The sequence below is a fragment of the Falco rusticolus genome, chromosome 3 (genome assembly GCF_015220075.1).
Source record: "Falco rusticolus isolate bFalRus1 chromosome 3, bFalRus1.pri, whole genome shotgun sequence".
NCBI classification, from domain to species: Eukaryota; Metazoa; Chordata; class Aves; order Falconiformes; family Falconidae; genus Falco; species Falco rusticolus.
The window spans coordinates 24,257,522-24,275,437 of NC_051189.1; the positions used below are offsets into that span (position 1 = coordinate 24,257,522).

The 17,916-nt window shown below is 35.3% G+C and overlaps 1 protein-coding gene across 3 annotated transcripts in view; it reads right to left on the reverse strand.

Moving 5' to 3' along the window:
• Positions 1-341: 341 nt before the first annotated feature.
• EMC2 (ER membrane protein complex subunit 2) overlaps positions 342-17,916 on the reverse strand; it is a 40,878-nt gene continuing 23,303 nt past the window's right edge. For 2 of the 3 annotated variants that reach the window (XM_037379227.1, XM_037379228.1), the window contains exons 6-11: positions 13,385-13,470; positions 13,152-13,211; positions 10,652-10,733; positions 9,450-9,560; positions 6,938-7,042; positions 342-941 (exon numbers count right to left, since the gene is read on the reverse strand). In XM_037379227.1, the coding sequence (XP_037235124.1) occupies positions 855-941; positions 6,938-7,042; positions 9,450-9,560; positions 10,652-10,733; positions 13,152-13,211; positions 13,385-13,470 (531 nt within the window). In that variant the 3' untranslated portion in view covers positions 342-854. The remainder of the gene's footprint in view (positions 942-6,937; positions 7,043-9,449; positions 9,561-10,651; positions 10,734-13,151; positions 13,212-13,384; positions 13,471-17,916) is intronic. The other variant, XM_037379229.1, reaches the window with a different exon arrangement.

Sequence of the window (17,916 nt, forward strand, 5' to 3'; positions counted from 1 at the left end):
AGGAACACTTGGCTACTGTGGAGAAACCTATATACCATAGCTTACACCACCCATACCGTAGGTACAAAATTAGTAGAGGAGCATGCAGACCTGCATTCAGATGGGTTTGAAATTTATGATGTAGAACATATATACAACAAAGGACACACAGAAGGAATAAAAGAAGTGCATATGCATATACCGATTGAAGAGCTACATGGGACATGGAAGCATTTGCTCACAAAGTCAGAGATGACTTTGGCCTTAAGCCAGTACAAGAGCACCTCTGAAGCAAAGTACACAGTCTTCTCCATTTCTACAGTACTGGATATTAATTCATTAATAAAACCATTAACACCAACTGCTTTCTCTAATAAAGTGTATTTGATAAACACTCCTTGCTGTACGGTAAACATTTACCAGCAAGTATACATCTCATGCCTTCACTATTAAATATGCAAATAAGATAAAAATGCCTAACATACATTATTCATCTACACACATAAATTTGTAACTTCTATTTGCAAGTCCAAATGAATCACTGTAATTTCTTTTTAATCATTTAACAAGTTTATTTCTACAAATTATGGCTTAAAAGCAGATACTGTAGATACAAAAATCTGAAGAGACTAACGTGCAGCATACATAATTTCTTTATGTTGTCTGTGTGGATAAGTTATTCATTTCAGTGAGTATTCATCACATTTCTTTTAGCAGCAATAAATAGGCATTTTACTTTCCATAAAACATTATTTTAGATAGCACATTAATCAATACAAAATTAACCTTTTAACAGCACTAGAGTAACATAACTCATAGGTCATTACAGGTTGATCACGGAAATGGAAAATGTAATATTGGATCTCTGTGCCAACCTAAGACTGAGTGATTTGCAGGGTCTCCAACATGTCTTCCACTGCCTTCAAAGAGTATTTAGTTTCCTTCTTACTGCGACCTGCAAACTAAACAATAAAAAAGGATTGTTATTTGTCTTGTATCAGAAAACCTGTATATAGATCCTGTGCAAATAACAGTTCTAAACTTTAAGTACCAAAACTTAACTCTTATTTACTACAAACTTAAAAGCACAGCTTCTTTATTGTTTCACTGAAACTCAGCATTTTTAGTAGCATACAAGCTGTGTCAGCCTTCCTCTAGTAATGAAAAATACAACAAACTCCTCAATTTCACTCATTTGCTCTGAATTTGAATAATCAGCACAAAATACTTTGAAATTTAACATTTATCTGAACAGAGATCTTTCTGCTGTTTTGTTTGCTCTGTAAACTTTAACATAATTTTTATTTCTGACTTGATTTTTTTATGTTATCCAAATTAGATTATATTCATAATTAAATAGCAACAAAACTTGGACCTATTATTGAAGCTATTCCATTTTCTATTTTTGTTATGGTGAGACAAAGTTCCACTTATCATAATCTACTTATAAAATAATCCAGTCATCATATAATGATATTTTATGGTTCAAAGTAACTGTGAGTAATGACCCTCTATTTGATTGTAACCTACTATTACAACAGCAATTTCAGAGAGCATCTGAAATAGCATGGCTTGGTAACAAAGATAGATACAGCTTAAAAAATACTACTTATGGCTTAGCTGCACGTCTTGGGGAATCTGAGATTGGGAAAGGAAGGGGTAGAAGGGCAGGAGATGCTGATCACCCCACATTGACCTCAGAAGGGTTCTTCTAACAGTATGACGGTTCCCATCACTCACCAGCCTTATCTAACACAGTGGATTTATTGACTACGTTGGTCTTCAGTTAAATGAAATTCTCAACCATTTTTAATACACCTGCATTAAAAAGTTTTGCATTTGGGGTTGCGAGGGGTGGTAAAGAAATTACAGAAGCAGTAACTATAGCTAGTTGCTGCTAGTAAAATAGCATATCCTCTACCTAAATGTTAACATCTAAACACTCAATAAATTTTCAATTTAATGTTTTTTATTTCAAATACCACTGGTGTCTTGCATAGTTAGTCCTTGATTTATAATGTGTCCCTTCTCTCTTGTAATTAACTTAATTTAGCAAACTCTTCATGACCTGTTAAGAAAGATTAAGTCATCAAACCCAGGTAATATCACACCAGCAACAAGCTGCAGGACCTGTTAACCTGCTTTTGACCCCCAAGCTACAATCTAACGCTGGGATTCCCAGTCAGTACAGAGTTCTTAAAAAAACAGGTTTGGAACAGTAAATGAAAAGCTATTTCAAATTAAATAGTTAGGAGAATGAAATGTTGTTATAACGACAACACTTTATAGTTAAGAGACATACTGAAAACACCATATTTTCCTATTTCATATTTCCAAATGATGAACTGATGTGCCATGTTTTGACTCTAGTAGTATGTATGAACTCCTTCTTTACGTTGTGCAGGTTCCATAGTGACCTGCAACAGTCAACTTCAGAGGAAAATCAGAGACTTCTTAACACTCTCCCAGGTAAGAGAAGTAACTTCTGCATCAATCTGACTTAATACAGTATCCTCTTTTTGCTGACACTAAACAAGAACAGTCCCAAGCAGATACCTGGGGGGTCCAAATCCTTTCATAAAAACAAGCAAATGAAAAAATAGAACTTTAAATCCTCGACTGAAAAACTGTTTCAAATTCAAAGCACTCAGATTTCAATAAAAAGCACAGAAGCCTGAATATACTGCGGTCAAAAAGCATGCTTGGCAAGACACAGAAAGTACAGAAAGGAAAGCTTCAGAATAAGAATTTTACTTATTTTACTTCTCTTCAGGGACCCTGAAAGCAAAACCAACATAAGACATTAGTTTAAAAAATGTTACTTGCTAATTTCAAGAGTGGTTGACTTCATGATACTGACATGTACTTTAAGCTGAACAAATAAAACCAAACTCTGCGTCATAACAAACAGAAGTATACTTGGAAATGTAATCACTTCAAATTTGCCCTGACGAACAATTATTTTGTCTATTCTGCCATTACACAGCAATTTGACTGATTGAGCCGGAATCTATTTCTTAAAATCATGATTTAATTTTCTGTTTCCCAAATGGTTTGTAACAAAATCACCTCCCTCCAACCATAAATAACATGTGGATTGCTAACACAGAAGAATTTAGCAATGTACCCAAGAAGCATGTATCTGGAAAATTACTACAAGTAGGATCACATTAAAGATTTTTGTGAGCATTAATCAAACTTCCCTGCCTCTGCTGAAACACTTCTACCGAGGACATGCTAAACCAATTACCTAATTGAAGAGCACTAGGCAGCCATGCTTTGTTTCGATGTTAAAGTAACTGTGACTCATGTCCTCAGTCAGAATAGATAAACTTTCTTCACAGAGTCTGCACAGAAGGAACAATCCAGTTTCCCAGTGATAAGGTAAAACTAAGCTTATAATAATAAACTGAAAATAATTCTTTGAATAATGAGTAATTCTCTAACACCTGAAATAAAAGATTAAAATTAGATTTGATTTTTTTTTTTAACCTGGTCAATTATATTTAAGTGGCCTAGAGAATAAGGGCTTTTTTTTTCCAGAGCATGTGTTGGCAGCCAGGAATTTCAGCTCCATACAGCAGCCCTAGCTACAAAACCTTTCTGTCATCCTGCAAAAGTTTACATTTCTCCTAGATTAGGCACAGATGAGAATTAATAATCAGCCCAGAGGGTTACATATACAGCATCAAATATCTTGTGCTTTTCAGAAAATTATTTAATTCAGTTATTCTTTATCACTATGTTTTCCTGTAAAGAAACTGCTTCACAGTCCAACCAACTCTGGTGAAAGTTAAGGTTTTCTTTTTACACCCAAAGATTGTTTTCTTTAAACGACAATAAACTAAAAGTTCCTCTGATTTCATACAGGAATGCACAGGAAAAGCAAAAACCAATTGCCAAAGCAAAGTGCCTGAATGAGAGAATAAATTGAAAGAAGGGGACCATTAAAAATATTGCAAGTAAATTGCATATAAAATTAAAACCAAGCAACTACAGCCAGTGCTGAATTTCAAAAACTAAAGGTAGTTTTCCAAAATTACTGAGCAAACTGCTGGTAATTCAAGTTCAAATCCAGACTGGAAATGGGGAAAGATCTCACTGCAAGACAACTGCTTTAACGTAACTTTTTGAATTAGTAACTTCAGATTTTAAACTCACAACTTCATATAATTTTTGTAGGCACCCAAATCAGAATTCTAAGTGCATCCTATTCTCTAGAACATGACTACCAGAAAAATTGCATTTAACAGTGTAAGAAGGTCCAACTAATAAAAAGAAGTTAATGCCAAAGTCAACAAGCTCTTAAGGCTCTTATTACACTTTACAAGGTGTTTTGGATAACGCAAGGAAAGTAGGGAGGATTTATAGAGATAATGTAAGTATCTAGCTTAAAACCTGGCTAGAAAACCCTCCACTAATGGAGGAATGCTGTAAGGGCTTCCACTGGCACAAGCCACCAAAGTTTCATCTTTAGGTCCAAAAGACGCCAATTTCCAACCACTCAACACACTAAGGGAGCAACAAACCGATACTGACTCATAGGGGAAACTGCCACCTACTACATCACCAAACACCATTTGCTGTAGCAGTTGGATGTTGTAAGTCTCTGACATACACACTGGAGCAGCCAAAAATTTCTGCAGTCGTGTAACAAGCTCAGTAGGGTTGGGCTGGGGCAGTCCTGTCCAGCTGTAGTCACTAGAGCTTCTTCTGGTACTTCTGTGAAGAGGAAGGGGGTGTTCACACCATTTGCTCACCAAATCCTAGCTTGAGAACTTACATTTTCTGTATAGCTAAATTCCCCCTATGACTCCAGTCAGATATGGTGTTTGTGACTTTATGGCCCAAACAGCCAAAACCAGCAGCTGAAGTATGCAACTTATCACAAAATTATGAAGTCACAAAGAAGTTATGACGTGTTTTAAATAAGTGTTAGTTGTGTTAATGCGATCTGTTTTGGTAAGCATCAACCAAAAACACTTAACATAAGATACAAAAGAGCTTCACAGAAACAGTGGAATTGAACTCGCCAGTAAAAAAAACCTCAAACCACCTCCACACACCCAGAAACTCCATGACTATCACCTCCTAGTACAAGTCATATTTTGTTAGAGATATTGTGATGTTAATAGACAGCCACATGGGGAGACAGATAAAAAAAAAAAAAAAAGAAAAGAAAAAGCCCAGGCATGCTTACCTGCTGTGAGTCAAGTTACTACAAACTGTCATAATTAAACTTTCATTATATTTAGAACCAGGAGATGCCTATTTCTAGGTCTTAGTCTTGGTATGCCACCATTCCACAGCCAACTCTGGTTTTACATTTCCATCCTGATGCACCCTGAAAAGGGCTGTACCCCAGAAGTGCTTCCAGGTTGGAAATCTCAAGTCTTAATGTTCACTTAAAACATGTTCAGAAACAATCTAATCTAAGCAGTTAATTTTATTAAGATGTAAAGCATGTAATACAGCTTTCACTCAAAATTCACACACCTTTTAAAACCTGTTTTGTTCTATCAATGGTGAATCCACTGTGTATTCTGTTCTTCAAGGGACTTTTTTTTTTTTGGGGGGGGGGGGGTGTTTTGTTTTTTTTTAAATCCTGCAATACTCGAGTTTTCCATCAGTATTGCACTTACAGGAATGTCAGACATGATGAAGCCAAAAGAAATCTGACTTATTTATGGGACAAATTTCGTAATTCATACACACCTTACTGTCAAGAGCAGGTAAATGATTTATTTATGAAAAGCATTTAAAGAGCAAAACAAAGAAATAAACTTTTAGGTACACAAGTATAAAAAGCTTAATTATGTCCTCAGGGATACAATATTCTTCACTGTAAAATACACACAGAAGCTACAGGGTCAATCAGGGGAAATGAAAAATACTTCTAAGCTGTAATACATCAAAAACGTGTTAGCCACAAGAAGCTGCACTCTTGACAATGAACTGACATACAGTGTATTAAGAAAACTGCATTGTCTTAAAAAAAAATACATGTAGTTCCATAACAGAGGTGGTCAAAAGGCCACTTGGTTGTATTAACTGTGTAAGAGTATCAGCAAGAGAAAAACTAGATATTGGGTTCTGATACCAAAATACTACAAGAAGAAAGGAGCGTTACATGTATATAAAGTCTCTGCATCAGCAAATTTTTTGCTCAGAAAATGCTCTGAGGAAAACTGGACAGCATGATCATGATGTTCAGGATTACTTGTACATAAACTTTGGCCTATCCTTAAGAATAGCTGTAAGGGAGTCAAATATACATACTATGTTTGGGATTCACAGACAGCAAAACCTATGAACTAAAACTCGGTTTAATTCATAGAGAAAAAATACAGAGGCTTATAACACCAAAAGCAAATATAGATGTTTATGCATAACTTTTCAAATAGCTGAAAAGACTTCTAATGACTTCAATAAGCTCTGATCGTTGCCTAAAAAGCGTATACTTTCACAATTCAATGGAAATTTTTCTATGTAACTATGCAAAACCAATTTCAGTCACAATTACTAAGGTAACTATTAGAAACACCACTGAATATGATTTCGAAAGCTCAGAATAAACTGAAGAAAAATAAAATTTTATGGTTTTCATTTGTTTTCTAGTAAAGTAGCTGACCATGTCACTCTAAGAAATCTTTATTAAAATACTTAGCTGTAGAACTGCCTTGGAGGTCAACACTACTCTAACGTACATTCAGTTAATGTTAGTAGAAAAAAATATCTGTTTAAAGCTAGTAAGTAAACACTAATCAAGAACTGTAAAATATCAACTTTGTATTAATCAAGGCTTCCAGGAAATCAAACAGAAGCAGAATACAAAAAAATCCAAGCTAATTATGCTGATTTATACATCGTATCTAACTTCTTGGAACAGCAGTTGATATAAGTGCAGAAAAGAACTACAGAGCATGTTGAGAGTATCAGGAAACAATGATGTACTAACCTGGTATGCTCTATTTATTTGGTTAGCTGCCCAGCTGGCATATTTCATATTATCTTTTTTCATTTTTGCACTTGCTTTTGGATTAGAAGCAATATGGCTGGCGGACTAGGAATACAAAAATAAAAACAGTGTAACTACAAAATATATGTGCATGAATTAAACTGAAAGCATTCAGCACCTCTGATCCAGGGCCCCACACACAATGATAGCAGAAAAAGAGACAAAATAAAACGAGTTACTGGTAAACAGTACCCAAATAAGAAATATCTGAACTTTTTAAACAAGCATTTGTTTCAATTAAAGCTAAACTAGACTTCAGTTGTGTAGTGAGTTATGAACCAAACCTGGACATGATCAGCTAATCCAATTTGCTTTCTGTAAAGTGAGAGTTATGAATTAGTTTTCCCCATTCAATCTGTTACCGGAGACAATATAAAATACTCCATTTGTGGGTCCAAACTGCCATTAAAAACATGACATTTTTTCCCTGTGGCATCAGAAAACGTATTTTAAAAGCAGGTAAGACTCTCTATATAAACTATGCCCATCTTCACCTGAAAAAATAAAGGAAGATTACTTAAGAACTGAACTCATCTCAGACACTTTTCCACCTATATAAATAAATCTACTTTGCAAGGAATCATTGCTACTCCTTCCCTGAATATCTTTGAGTGCAAAAGCCCTTGAATGCAAAGAGCCACAGAACTTTCACCAAAGAAAAACCTCCAGATGTTTTAGAAAGGACTATGGGAAGCAAATGCCTACATGAATACTATGTTTCAGACTTGAAGAACAACTGTTTCCCCAAAACTACCTCCAGAAATGGGAGAGGAGTGGGACTGTCAAAAGCAGCAGCCTCCACACACTCCAAACACATTCTGTGAAGCCATGCCCACATGAACTGAATACGTGATCTAGTACAAGGTCAGGATCCTAAAACGAGGCATAATTCTCCCTGTTTCCTGAATTCGATGAAGTACTGACCAGTTTCCTCAGCAGATATAGCTGAACACCTTTGTGGTGAATTTATTAGAGTTACAAATATTCTTTGGGGGACTACAAACAGCGGGCACATCTGTCAAGTACAAAAGCAGCAGCTACAACAAAATCAGATCCTAAAACTTGGAAACAGCATTACAAAGAAACCAGGACCCAAAGGATATACACAGAAGCAGTGATGGCAAGTTGTGCTTGCAAAAAATACCTAGTGAAATGTTGACAGCAGCCAGCTGAGCAAAACTAAAGAACTGAAACAGAGCACACATGCACTTTTAGCAGTAATAAACTTGCATTATGGAAATTGGGGTTTGCATGTATGACTTTCAGGGTCTGCCAAAACAAAAAGTTTCTCAAATGCTTGGGTCATATATTAGCTCAAGGTTGCCAGCCAGATCGGTCACCATAGGTAACAGGCTCTAAACCTGCTTTGCAAGCTGAAAGTAACAGGCAGGGTCTAAGATCTGACAGAGGACAAGCCAAGATTGGCCATAACAAACACCCAGGCCTGTTCTAGAATCAATGCAGAAGTCTCTATGTAAACACACCTTAAATATCAGTTTAGGCCAATAAACAGATCTGCTACAAAACTTACTCCTAAAAAGCTAAATGACCTAAGGAACAGCAAGGAGTCAGTCTCTCCTTCTTGAGCATACTATCACCAAACCAAGAGTCTCTGCAGATGGGCTGAGAAGATTAGGTTCAAGTCTCTTTGAGTCTTAAAGGTGATGCCTCACAAGTCCTTGAAAGGAAGTTCCTCTATTGCCTGGTATTTACTAGGAAGCCTCAAAGTTACCTGCCTGATGTATCTCTGTAAACTGCCCCCCTTCCCAGAAGATAAAAGGGTGGCATAGAATTAAAAATTAAAAAAAGAAAAAAAAAGAAAAAGAAAAAGAAAAAGGAACTTTTCTGGTTTTGTCCCTAAAATGACTTTTTTAGAACATCTAAGATCTAAAGGAAGTTCCTCAATAGAGGCCTCCGTATCTTTGAAGAAACTGAAGAACTGCTGTGCTGTAGTTAATGTGGTCGTGGCCACACTCAAGCCAACGACGCCATGCAAGCTAAAGACTCATTTTGAAATTGGAAGTAGAAAGTTGTATTTAGAAACTGGAGTGAGAAAAAACAAACCCCAGGCTCATTAAAAAAAAAAAAAAAAAAAAAAAAGAGAGAGAGAGAAAAAAGAAAAAAGCAGCCATCATACTGTGCTGGTACTCTTCATCAGTTCACCATCCTGTAAAGAGGAGTACGACTTTAAATCCTTTTTCAAGAAGCTACCTTCATGTGTCAGTAATTATAATTCTTTGGAAAACATGGGCAAGACTTAAAGCTTAAGATTAAAAAGTACTTACTGGCATAACATCGTCCATACTCAGTATTTAAAAAGTGTCAATAATCTGAGCTATTAGGTTAAAACAACAGGAAAAAACCCCAACCAATCAGCAAATGGTAAAATACAATATACATGCATAAAAATGTATTCAAAATTGTAACACAGAAAATACATAATAGTGCTTACCATGTAAAGTCCAAACAAAGCTCTCATATTTCTGTTGTTAAGCTTCAGTGCTTGTGCAAAATATTTTCTTGATAGCTCAAGGTTTTCAAGTCCCCCTTGAGTGTATTTAACCTGGAAAAATTATAAGCTCCTGAAACTTGCACATCATCCATACCTCAGGCATTCACTCTTAAAGCAAAGGTTTGTTCACTTCAGGTTTGTTTCACATACTTCAAATCAGGTGAGTCCTACCAACTGGCTTGGGAGCAATCTGAGCTCTTTTCAATATACAAATTCTAAAACACGTAACTCCAAGACAAAAAAAGCCAGCATTAATTTAATTAAATTTATTGCTACAAGGATACAAACTTATTATTTTGCACGTATACACACTTACAACCTTGGGATAGTCTTTTATGAAAAGTAACGCAAACCTTAAGTCTAAAGCTAAATTCTGACTACTACAAATCCATACTAACTCCATATTCCTTCAGCATGTGTTATACCAGTACACAAAATAAAACATCTTTCATTACCTATTCAACTGCAAAAAAGTGCACAAAGTTAAAAAAGACTAGTCCATTGTTTTTCTATTCATTTTGCCTATTATTAGATCAACAAAAAGGATAAAATAGTAGAAGACATGCTTCATAGTTTTTCTATCAGAAAGCTATTTAGACTTTCAAGTTTTAATGTTAACCCAATTTTATCCACATTAACAAAACAAGTTAAATCCATTCTAAGCAGTTAACAGTATAACTTAGGAAAAAAAATAATATAAATCTGAAAAACCAGAGTGCAAATGGCTGAAAACCTTCCGCTATAAACTTCTAAGGGCTTGCTCTCCCCGTAGATTTCAGCCAAAATCTGTGTGGATTCCAAGATCTGGCTCCAACCTCCCAGGCAGCATTGTTGTGAAAAAGTTTAAATTCTCATGCACTGAATTTGAAAAGTGCATACACACTTCAACAGGAATAGCTCATTTAAAACAAATTTTTATCTTCAATTATTCCTGTCCTTACTCTTATACGTAGCTTAGTCACACTGAGTAAGAAAGTTTTCTTTACATATTAAGTTCTATGAGATGTTAACATCCTCTGTGTACTCGCTTAAATCTCCTAGGGAAAAATTAAATAAACCATTTTTATTCCATTTTCACCACTTCAGTAACACAGAAAAAGGAAATGTATTCAAACTTAATTGATTTTTCTGAAGATACCTACTTCAGCATACTGCTGACAATATAAGTGGTTGTGTGGATTAGTCATCATAAGCTCCTCTAAGCAGAAAGCTGCCTTTGCATAGCTGAGGAATATAAAACACAGTGACAAAATGAAACAGAGTATACAGTTCTTTGCTTCAGTTTCTTTACAGCACAATAAAAGAAGTGTTACTTCCCCCCCCCCCCCCCCCCAACTTCATGTGATTCACAATTAGGAAACTATGTTTGAAACCTCAATTTACTATTTTTACATCATAGGTAGTGAAAAATATATATAGGTATATATGAACAGCTCATGGAAAGCATTTAATATACTCGTATCATTAATAAGTGCCATCTCTAATCAACAAATGATGAGCAGAAACAGGCATTAAGTACTATAAGATAGCAAACTCAGACTACAAAATAGTTAATTTTTTTCCTGCAAGAAAATTCAGCTACCCAAAGATCTACAAACCAAGCTACAGACCTGAGCACTTACACTGTCAGTTAACTTTACCTGCTCACAGTTAACCACAGAAGAGAGATAAAAAAAACTATACTAAGAACGGTTCTAAAAATAAATTCAAACCTATACGTGAAAATAATAGCATCATACCAGTCCAAATGGGCAACAACTTATCATTTGAATAGAAAAGCCTAAAGCTTTCAGGTAGAATTAAGAAGTCAAGCTCAAAATTTAGGTTTATTTAATTATAAAAATGTTAGCTTCATAATCTTTCAACAAATAAGGTTCCTGAAGAATGCGCATGTTCTACAGGTATGCGATAGCACTGTTATACAGAGTTCACATGACAGTTCCAAAATTCAGAGATGCAATGTTTATAACGACAGTGTGGATAGATATTTCGTGTCAGAGTAAAAGCAATCTAGCAATTATGAGACAGTGTAACACCATATATTCTGTAAAATCTTATTTCTTAAAATAAATATATTGTGGTTTTCTCCTGTGCATATTATGACAGTCGCACTTGTATTTTAAATATTCATTTTGACATAAAAGGACAGCCACCTCGTTCTCCAAAAATGGAAACCACAGTCCTCATAACCGAATTTAGAATTGAGGACTACATAAACCTCGTATATCTCAGTGTGTATATGAACAATGGTGATTTCACAAGCGAGACTAAATTTGTGATACTGATGTTAAAACAAGTAACGTGATGAACTGTGTCCTTTTTTAAAAATTGACTTTTATTTGCTTTTTAGGCAAGATCCCGAATTTTTAACCCACTTAATCATCAAAATAATAATAAAGCTCATAAAAGTACAGTGAGAATTGTCAAATCTTTCAATGAACTGGAGAAAGTTCTAAATATTTTTTTTTATTGGAATTACAGACCAAGACAAATACAAGAAAAAGTAATTTCTTTCTCAGGATTTATTACACAATTTTGTAAAAAAGATTGTAGAAAAAAAGCCCCAACCCAAACCCAGTAACAAAATATGTATGTTTGCACCACTCTATCATTCACTTTTGCACCTACAGATTTGACAGGCTTAAATATCTAACTTTTTTTTTTTTAATAGCTATTTTCTTGGAAAAGCGGCTAGTGAATTTCCCAAAACAAATGGAAATCTGGATATCAAAATTCTAGATTATTCCTTAAGTCAGCATTTGAAAGAGTTTAATAATTATTTTCTTTGAGAATGGGGTGGAATAAGAGGTGATAGGGGAACAATTTTTCCATCACACTGAGAACAGCTATTTCTTCCTTGAGAATTAGATCCTTTTACTACTCTCTGGAAAGGAAGGAAGGAAACAATGTGATATAATTCAGGCTGGGCTGAAGAACTAAATAAAGGGGGGAAAAAGATACGCCTTTGGGTGGAGGTTAGAATTAATGCGGTGATATTAGAAAACTTGCACTAAGGCTTTGAGCTAATCCTCTCACACTGGGATTTCCTCCTGTCACTACAGCAATAAAAAAAAAGCTAACAAAACATTAAATATCCAATAAGCAAGTTACTACAACATTCAGCATTCTTGATTGCATTGGGTTTTGTACCCAGGCGACCAGATGCCTCTAGTTCTGGATCTGTGTTTTGGTTTGGGCTTTTTTTAAAGGTTACTAAAAGTTCTTGCAGAGGTAGGCTAAAAGAAAATCAGACTATCAGCTGCCATGATCAATTGATTTTAGAAGTAAAGAACTTAAAGTCCAGAACTAGTAAAAAACATCACTTGAATGAAAAATTATGGGAAATCAGTGGTGTTCCCTGCTACATTCAAACCACTTGTTTTAAAATATTGGTTTTAAAAAAATTACTGAAACACAGGTAATTAAGTAAACCGTTTCTGTTTTAAAATCAAATGCCTTTTTAAAGCATTTGTTAGTCAAATAAGGCTGGTAATTATTCCTGTTGATGCTTGTTACATTGGAAATGAATGAGACAGAATACTTTCTAACACAAGTTCTTGAAAATAAATTGCTGAGGTCTTTGACTTACACAGAGTAGGTTTCAATTTAACAGTTTTTATGCAGACTTAGGAAACAACTTACTCATGTTCATTGATGTAAAGTTCTGCAAGTTCATGCCAAGCTTCTTGGTCTCCAACAAATCTGTATAGAGCAGACAAGAAGGGGGAAAAAAAGGAAAGCGAAAAAGAATATGCAAGGGATTCTGTAAATGACCAGCATGGAAGCAAGAGTGTAAATCAAATGCAAATTCCATTTTAATTAAAAAGATTTATCAGAATAGCAAAACACAATCCGTATTCTTGTAAGACACTCACTGTTCCAGATACTCATTCAGCTCTCGGATGGCCTCAAGATTTTTCCCCTGGGCTTTTCGAATGGCAATCTTACGCTTTCTTGCTGCCTATGGGTTGACATTAATAAAGGATTAGGGTCTCACAATTCCCTGGGTTTTTGTAAAGAAAGCAATTTGACTGTGCAAATTATTATCTCAATACCAGTGGAATTCCACTGCAGAGCAACTGCTAGGTTGAAGTTTATAAACATACCCTATGACATCCCACTGAGAGACTGAAAACCTCTTCTTACAATCACATTATGTATGCTTTTCTTTGGAAGCACAAACTGTATGCATTATTTCATTCAAATAAATGATTGTCCAGATTCTGATAATTACAAAACAGCAGGGGATGCTAATCTTCAGTCATTCCAAAGACCCCCACCTTGTCATTCACAAGATCCATGACTACAGAAGAGAGATGGTGACTCTTAGAGAATCCCAGAGGCATCTTGGGTGCCACTGTATATAGATTTTAGCCATTTTTAAAGATTGTTGTTGGAGTGCCAAATGCCATCTTTAATTAATGTTAAATACACACCAATTTCATAATATAAGTCTCATCATTCCTGGAGCACAAAGTAGGCTCTTCAATGTAAAGGGAATACAAAACAGCCATTTCAATGGCAAAACTGAGCAGTACTTCCATATGTGGGTGGAAAATGTATTTCAACATACACAATATAAAAACAAGTTTTAAGAATTATAACATATTTAAATTTTGATCTCCCTAAAAGTTGTTACAAACCACCACAAGAAAAAATACACAGAATTTTAAGTTGATTGTTCTGTACTTCAATATTCCGATTTCTGAAGTATGTTTGTTACAGTTCTCTAAAAGCAGTTTTCCGACCTTTAGCAGTTGTGAGTCAAGATACATTTGAGGTGTAATTCAAAACAGACATCTTCCCAGCAGCCTGACAGAGTTTGGAGCATACAGCTCTCCATCTCAGCCAGCCTGAAAGCCACCAGATCAGGAATCTGATAGAATGAAAGTAGAACCAAATTCCAGCATAACATGCCTCAAAGAATGAACGCCATCAGCCTCCTGCCTTGTCTATAACCCCTGTTTTCCTGGGTGACCACAACCACTGTAGTCAGACACAACAAGACAGACTGTCCGGTGTGCGTGATGTATCTGCGTACACACACACTTACAGGCCATTTCTCCATGAGATAGTATTAATGAAAAGAGAGGAAAAAAAAAGCAAGCACAATTTTCTAGTAATGAAGTCCCACTGCTTATTCCCCTCATAGCTCTCATCCCATCTCATATCTTATGAAAAGGTTATATAGTTGGGTATTACCTTACGGAATTCTTGACAGCACGGGAATGGACAACTCTTCACCTAAACCTTAAACAACTTTGATCTTTGAATTTAAGATAGCTCTGAAATTAGTTTCTTCATGATGTATCTTCCTAAAATCAGTCACATATATCCCAAAAGAGTTCTTGTATTTCTACAGTATTTTAAACTTAACCATCTTCTCTTAAATTGTTTCTTATCCTTTGATCATCATTTGAACAAATTAATTTCTTCCAGAAGAAAAGTGTAACATTTAAGTAAACTAGCTCAAGCTACCAAAACAGCACAGCTAAAAATGCTTTTTAACACTAGCTGTAAGTTAATTCTTTCCTTTGAGTTCATCCCCTTCACCTTCCCCACAAACATCTATTCAACGAAAATTCAGCGAAAATGACTCAAGTGAGGAAAAAATATTTCACTCTTCTGCTTAAATGTAAGGCACATGCAGACAGAAAATTCATCAGAACAACCAGGAGACAAATCAGGACACAGGCAGTGTGGTAGGTTTACTCAGTGATTTTTTCCACTGCTGCTTTATCAAACTGCAACCTGTGAATTCATCGTTCTACTTTTACTGGGAGACACCCAGCTAAAATCCCTAACTGACTTGGGACATTTTAACTGCTGACCACATTTATCACTACAACAACATACACTCTTTATTTTTGAGTTTTTAAAATAAAGCTAGCAGTGCAATTAAACTTACTTTTTAATATAAAAATAATCCCACATGTTTATCATATCACTACTATTACTAAACAAAAAAAACCCCCAACAAAACCATTGTTCTCTACCACATTTTATGAAGAGGTCTCAAAGCATTTCACAAAGCAGGTCAGCATCCTTGCTATGGTGGGAACACCAGGGCTGAGTTAAACTCACTACCCAAGGCTGACATTATACACAGCCCAGTGACCTGCCCACTGAGCCTGAAACACGAAAGAATGGGAAGAGAGGATAACAGCGTGCACAGCCAAAGGAGTGTATCACGCAGTTACGGCTTACAAATACAGAATATTCTGTTTTTTGCAGGTAACAGACTACCTAGTTTAAAATGTAGCTTTTGGATTAAAAATTCCGTTGTTATTTTTCAAAACGTAAAGAAAAAAAAATAATCAAGAGACTGATCAAAACTAAACTACTTGAGAACTGAAATAATCTGCTTAATATATAAAATCAATCATTGCATCCACCAACTTCATTTGCAAGGGCAAACAGGAACAGTCTACATAAGCCACTCTTTTGTTTCTAATGCAACTCCTTCAATCGCATGCAAGTCAGTCCTCCAAAAGAATCTGGAAACAGATTTTCTCCATGGCTGCTTTATTCCTTAACCACAGCACTCCTAAGTAACATAAATCACTGGAACCTCAAGACATTAATTTATGAAAAGCTACAACTATTCCTAGTCACAAATATAAACTGATGTCTACTTGTAACAAGCACATCATCTAATGCAATCAAATAACGAGGATAAGAGGATTAAACATAATTAACATGTTCTGATGGTAGCATTGAGGAGTTAAATGAATTACATATACATTAGACAGAATGTATCTGCTTCTAAACTGCACCAAATCCCATGTCTTCGAAATTACACTTGTTTCTTAGTTGAGGAAAAAGAGTATTTAAAACTTCCTTTTTTATCCACCTTCTTTATCACCAAAAGTAAAGCAGCATCTGGGCTTGAAATCTGCACTCTCTTCACCCTCAAATAAACCTTAAAAAATGCTAGGATAAGTTTATTTACAAAGAACTCTTAGTACAAAAAGGAGGCTCAGCCACTCAAAGCAGTGCTGGCATTCAGAGGACAAACAAAACGTATAGCAGCACAGAATTTTTTTAAGTTTCTTTAAGCTGCGAAGAAGTCGGTGAGGGTGTAGGGTTTTTTAAAGCTATTATTATTTTTCCATCATATAAATAAAATTATAACACAAATATTCTGACCACATTGCCAAGAGGCGTACACATAGGTGTTCACTAGAACTGAAGTATTCAGACCTATGATTCCAAGGAGTGATAAGACAGGCTAAAAAATAGACAGAAAAGCAAACTGCTATTGCTTTTATCTGTATTCACAGGCTACTCTCCCATTTCACTTCCTAGGGTGTTGGTTTTTTTTTAATCATAAAGACTATCAGTATTTTTTAAAAATAGAATCTGACTCTAAGAACAACATATATGAAAAGGCCTGCACTGAAAACAAGGCATGGGCCATTTTGTCTGCTGTAAACTTCTAGTTCTTATTTTGATTTGTATTGTCCCTGAGCCCCCATCTAGCTCCCTGTGTACCAGCTTCCTCCTCAGTGAGCTGGGGCTCACACTCAGCATACTTACTGAGTGTCCTGAGGAAAGCAGTATAACTAATGACAATTTACATGCATAGCATCACATTTTACTTATCTCCATCAAATTAAACTAAATGCTTTACTGTGCAGAACACTGCCAACACTAGTAACCACTTCATGAGTCAAAAAAAGTAGGTTTTTGATAAGGAAAGCCAGACTCTCACCAACTCTACAGAAACTTTACCTAGCATTTATTTCATATATCTGATTTATTACCTGCTTTAGTATCAGCTGATACAAGAAAAGCAGGCAATTTTATCTGTTTTATTATGTTTCAGGCCTTTTTTGGATGAAAATCTCACATTTCAAAATATAAGCTAACTTTTAGGGGACCTACTGCAAGACACTGAAAAACTGCAAAATGCAGAGTGCAAATCTGTTCAATCATTAATTTCAAGTCCACTAAGAATATTAACGAAAAACTTCTTTTAACTACAAGATCTGAGATAATTTTTAAATCTACAAAGCATACTAAAATAGTTATAGCAATTATGTTCATAAAGGTAAAAAAAATAATGTTTAAACTTCTCAGTTCTTTTCATCACAACAGTAAGATTTTTAAGAGCAAGCCTGATACAAAAATGAACTCAACCTCATTTCTCCTTCCACCTTAAATCAAAAGCAAAAGACAAAACTCTCAGCGCTGCAATAAGATCTGCAGTGTTTGACCATGCAGAACTTATGACATGGAGTTCCTCCTATCAATTTTCCAGCATTTAATACAAAACGCTAGAATGGTTATTGGCTGATTCTGTAAAACCAGCATTCTTAATTGAAAGATATATGCTATGTTAAAGAAACATTTATACCATAATCAGTATCATATGGACTAAGGTACTTCAGTATGTCACATACTT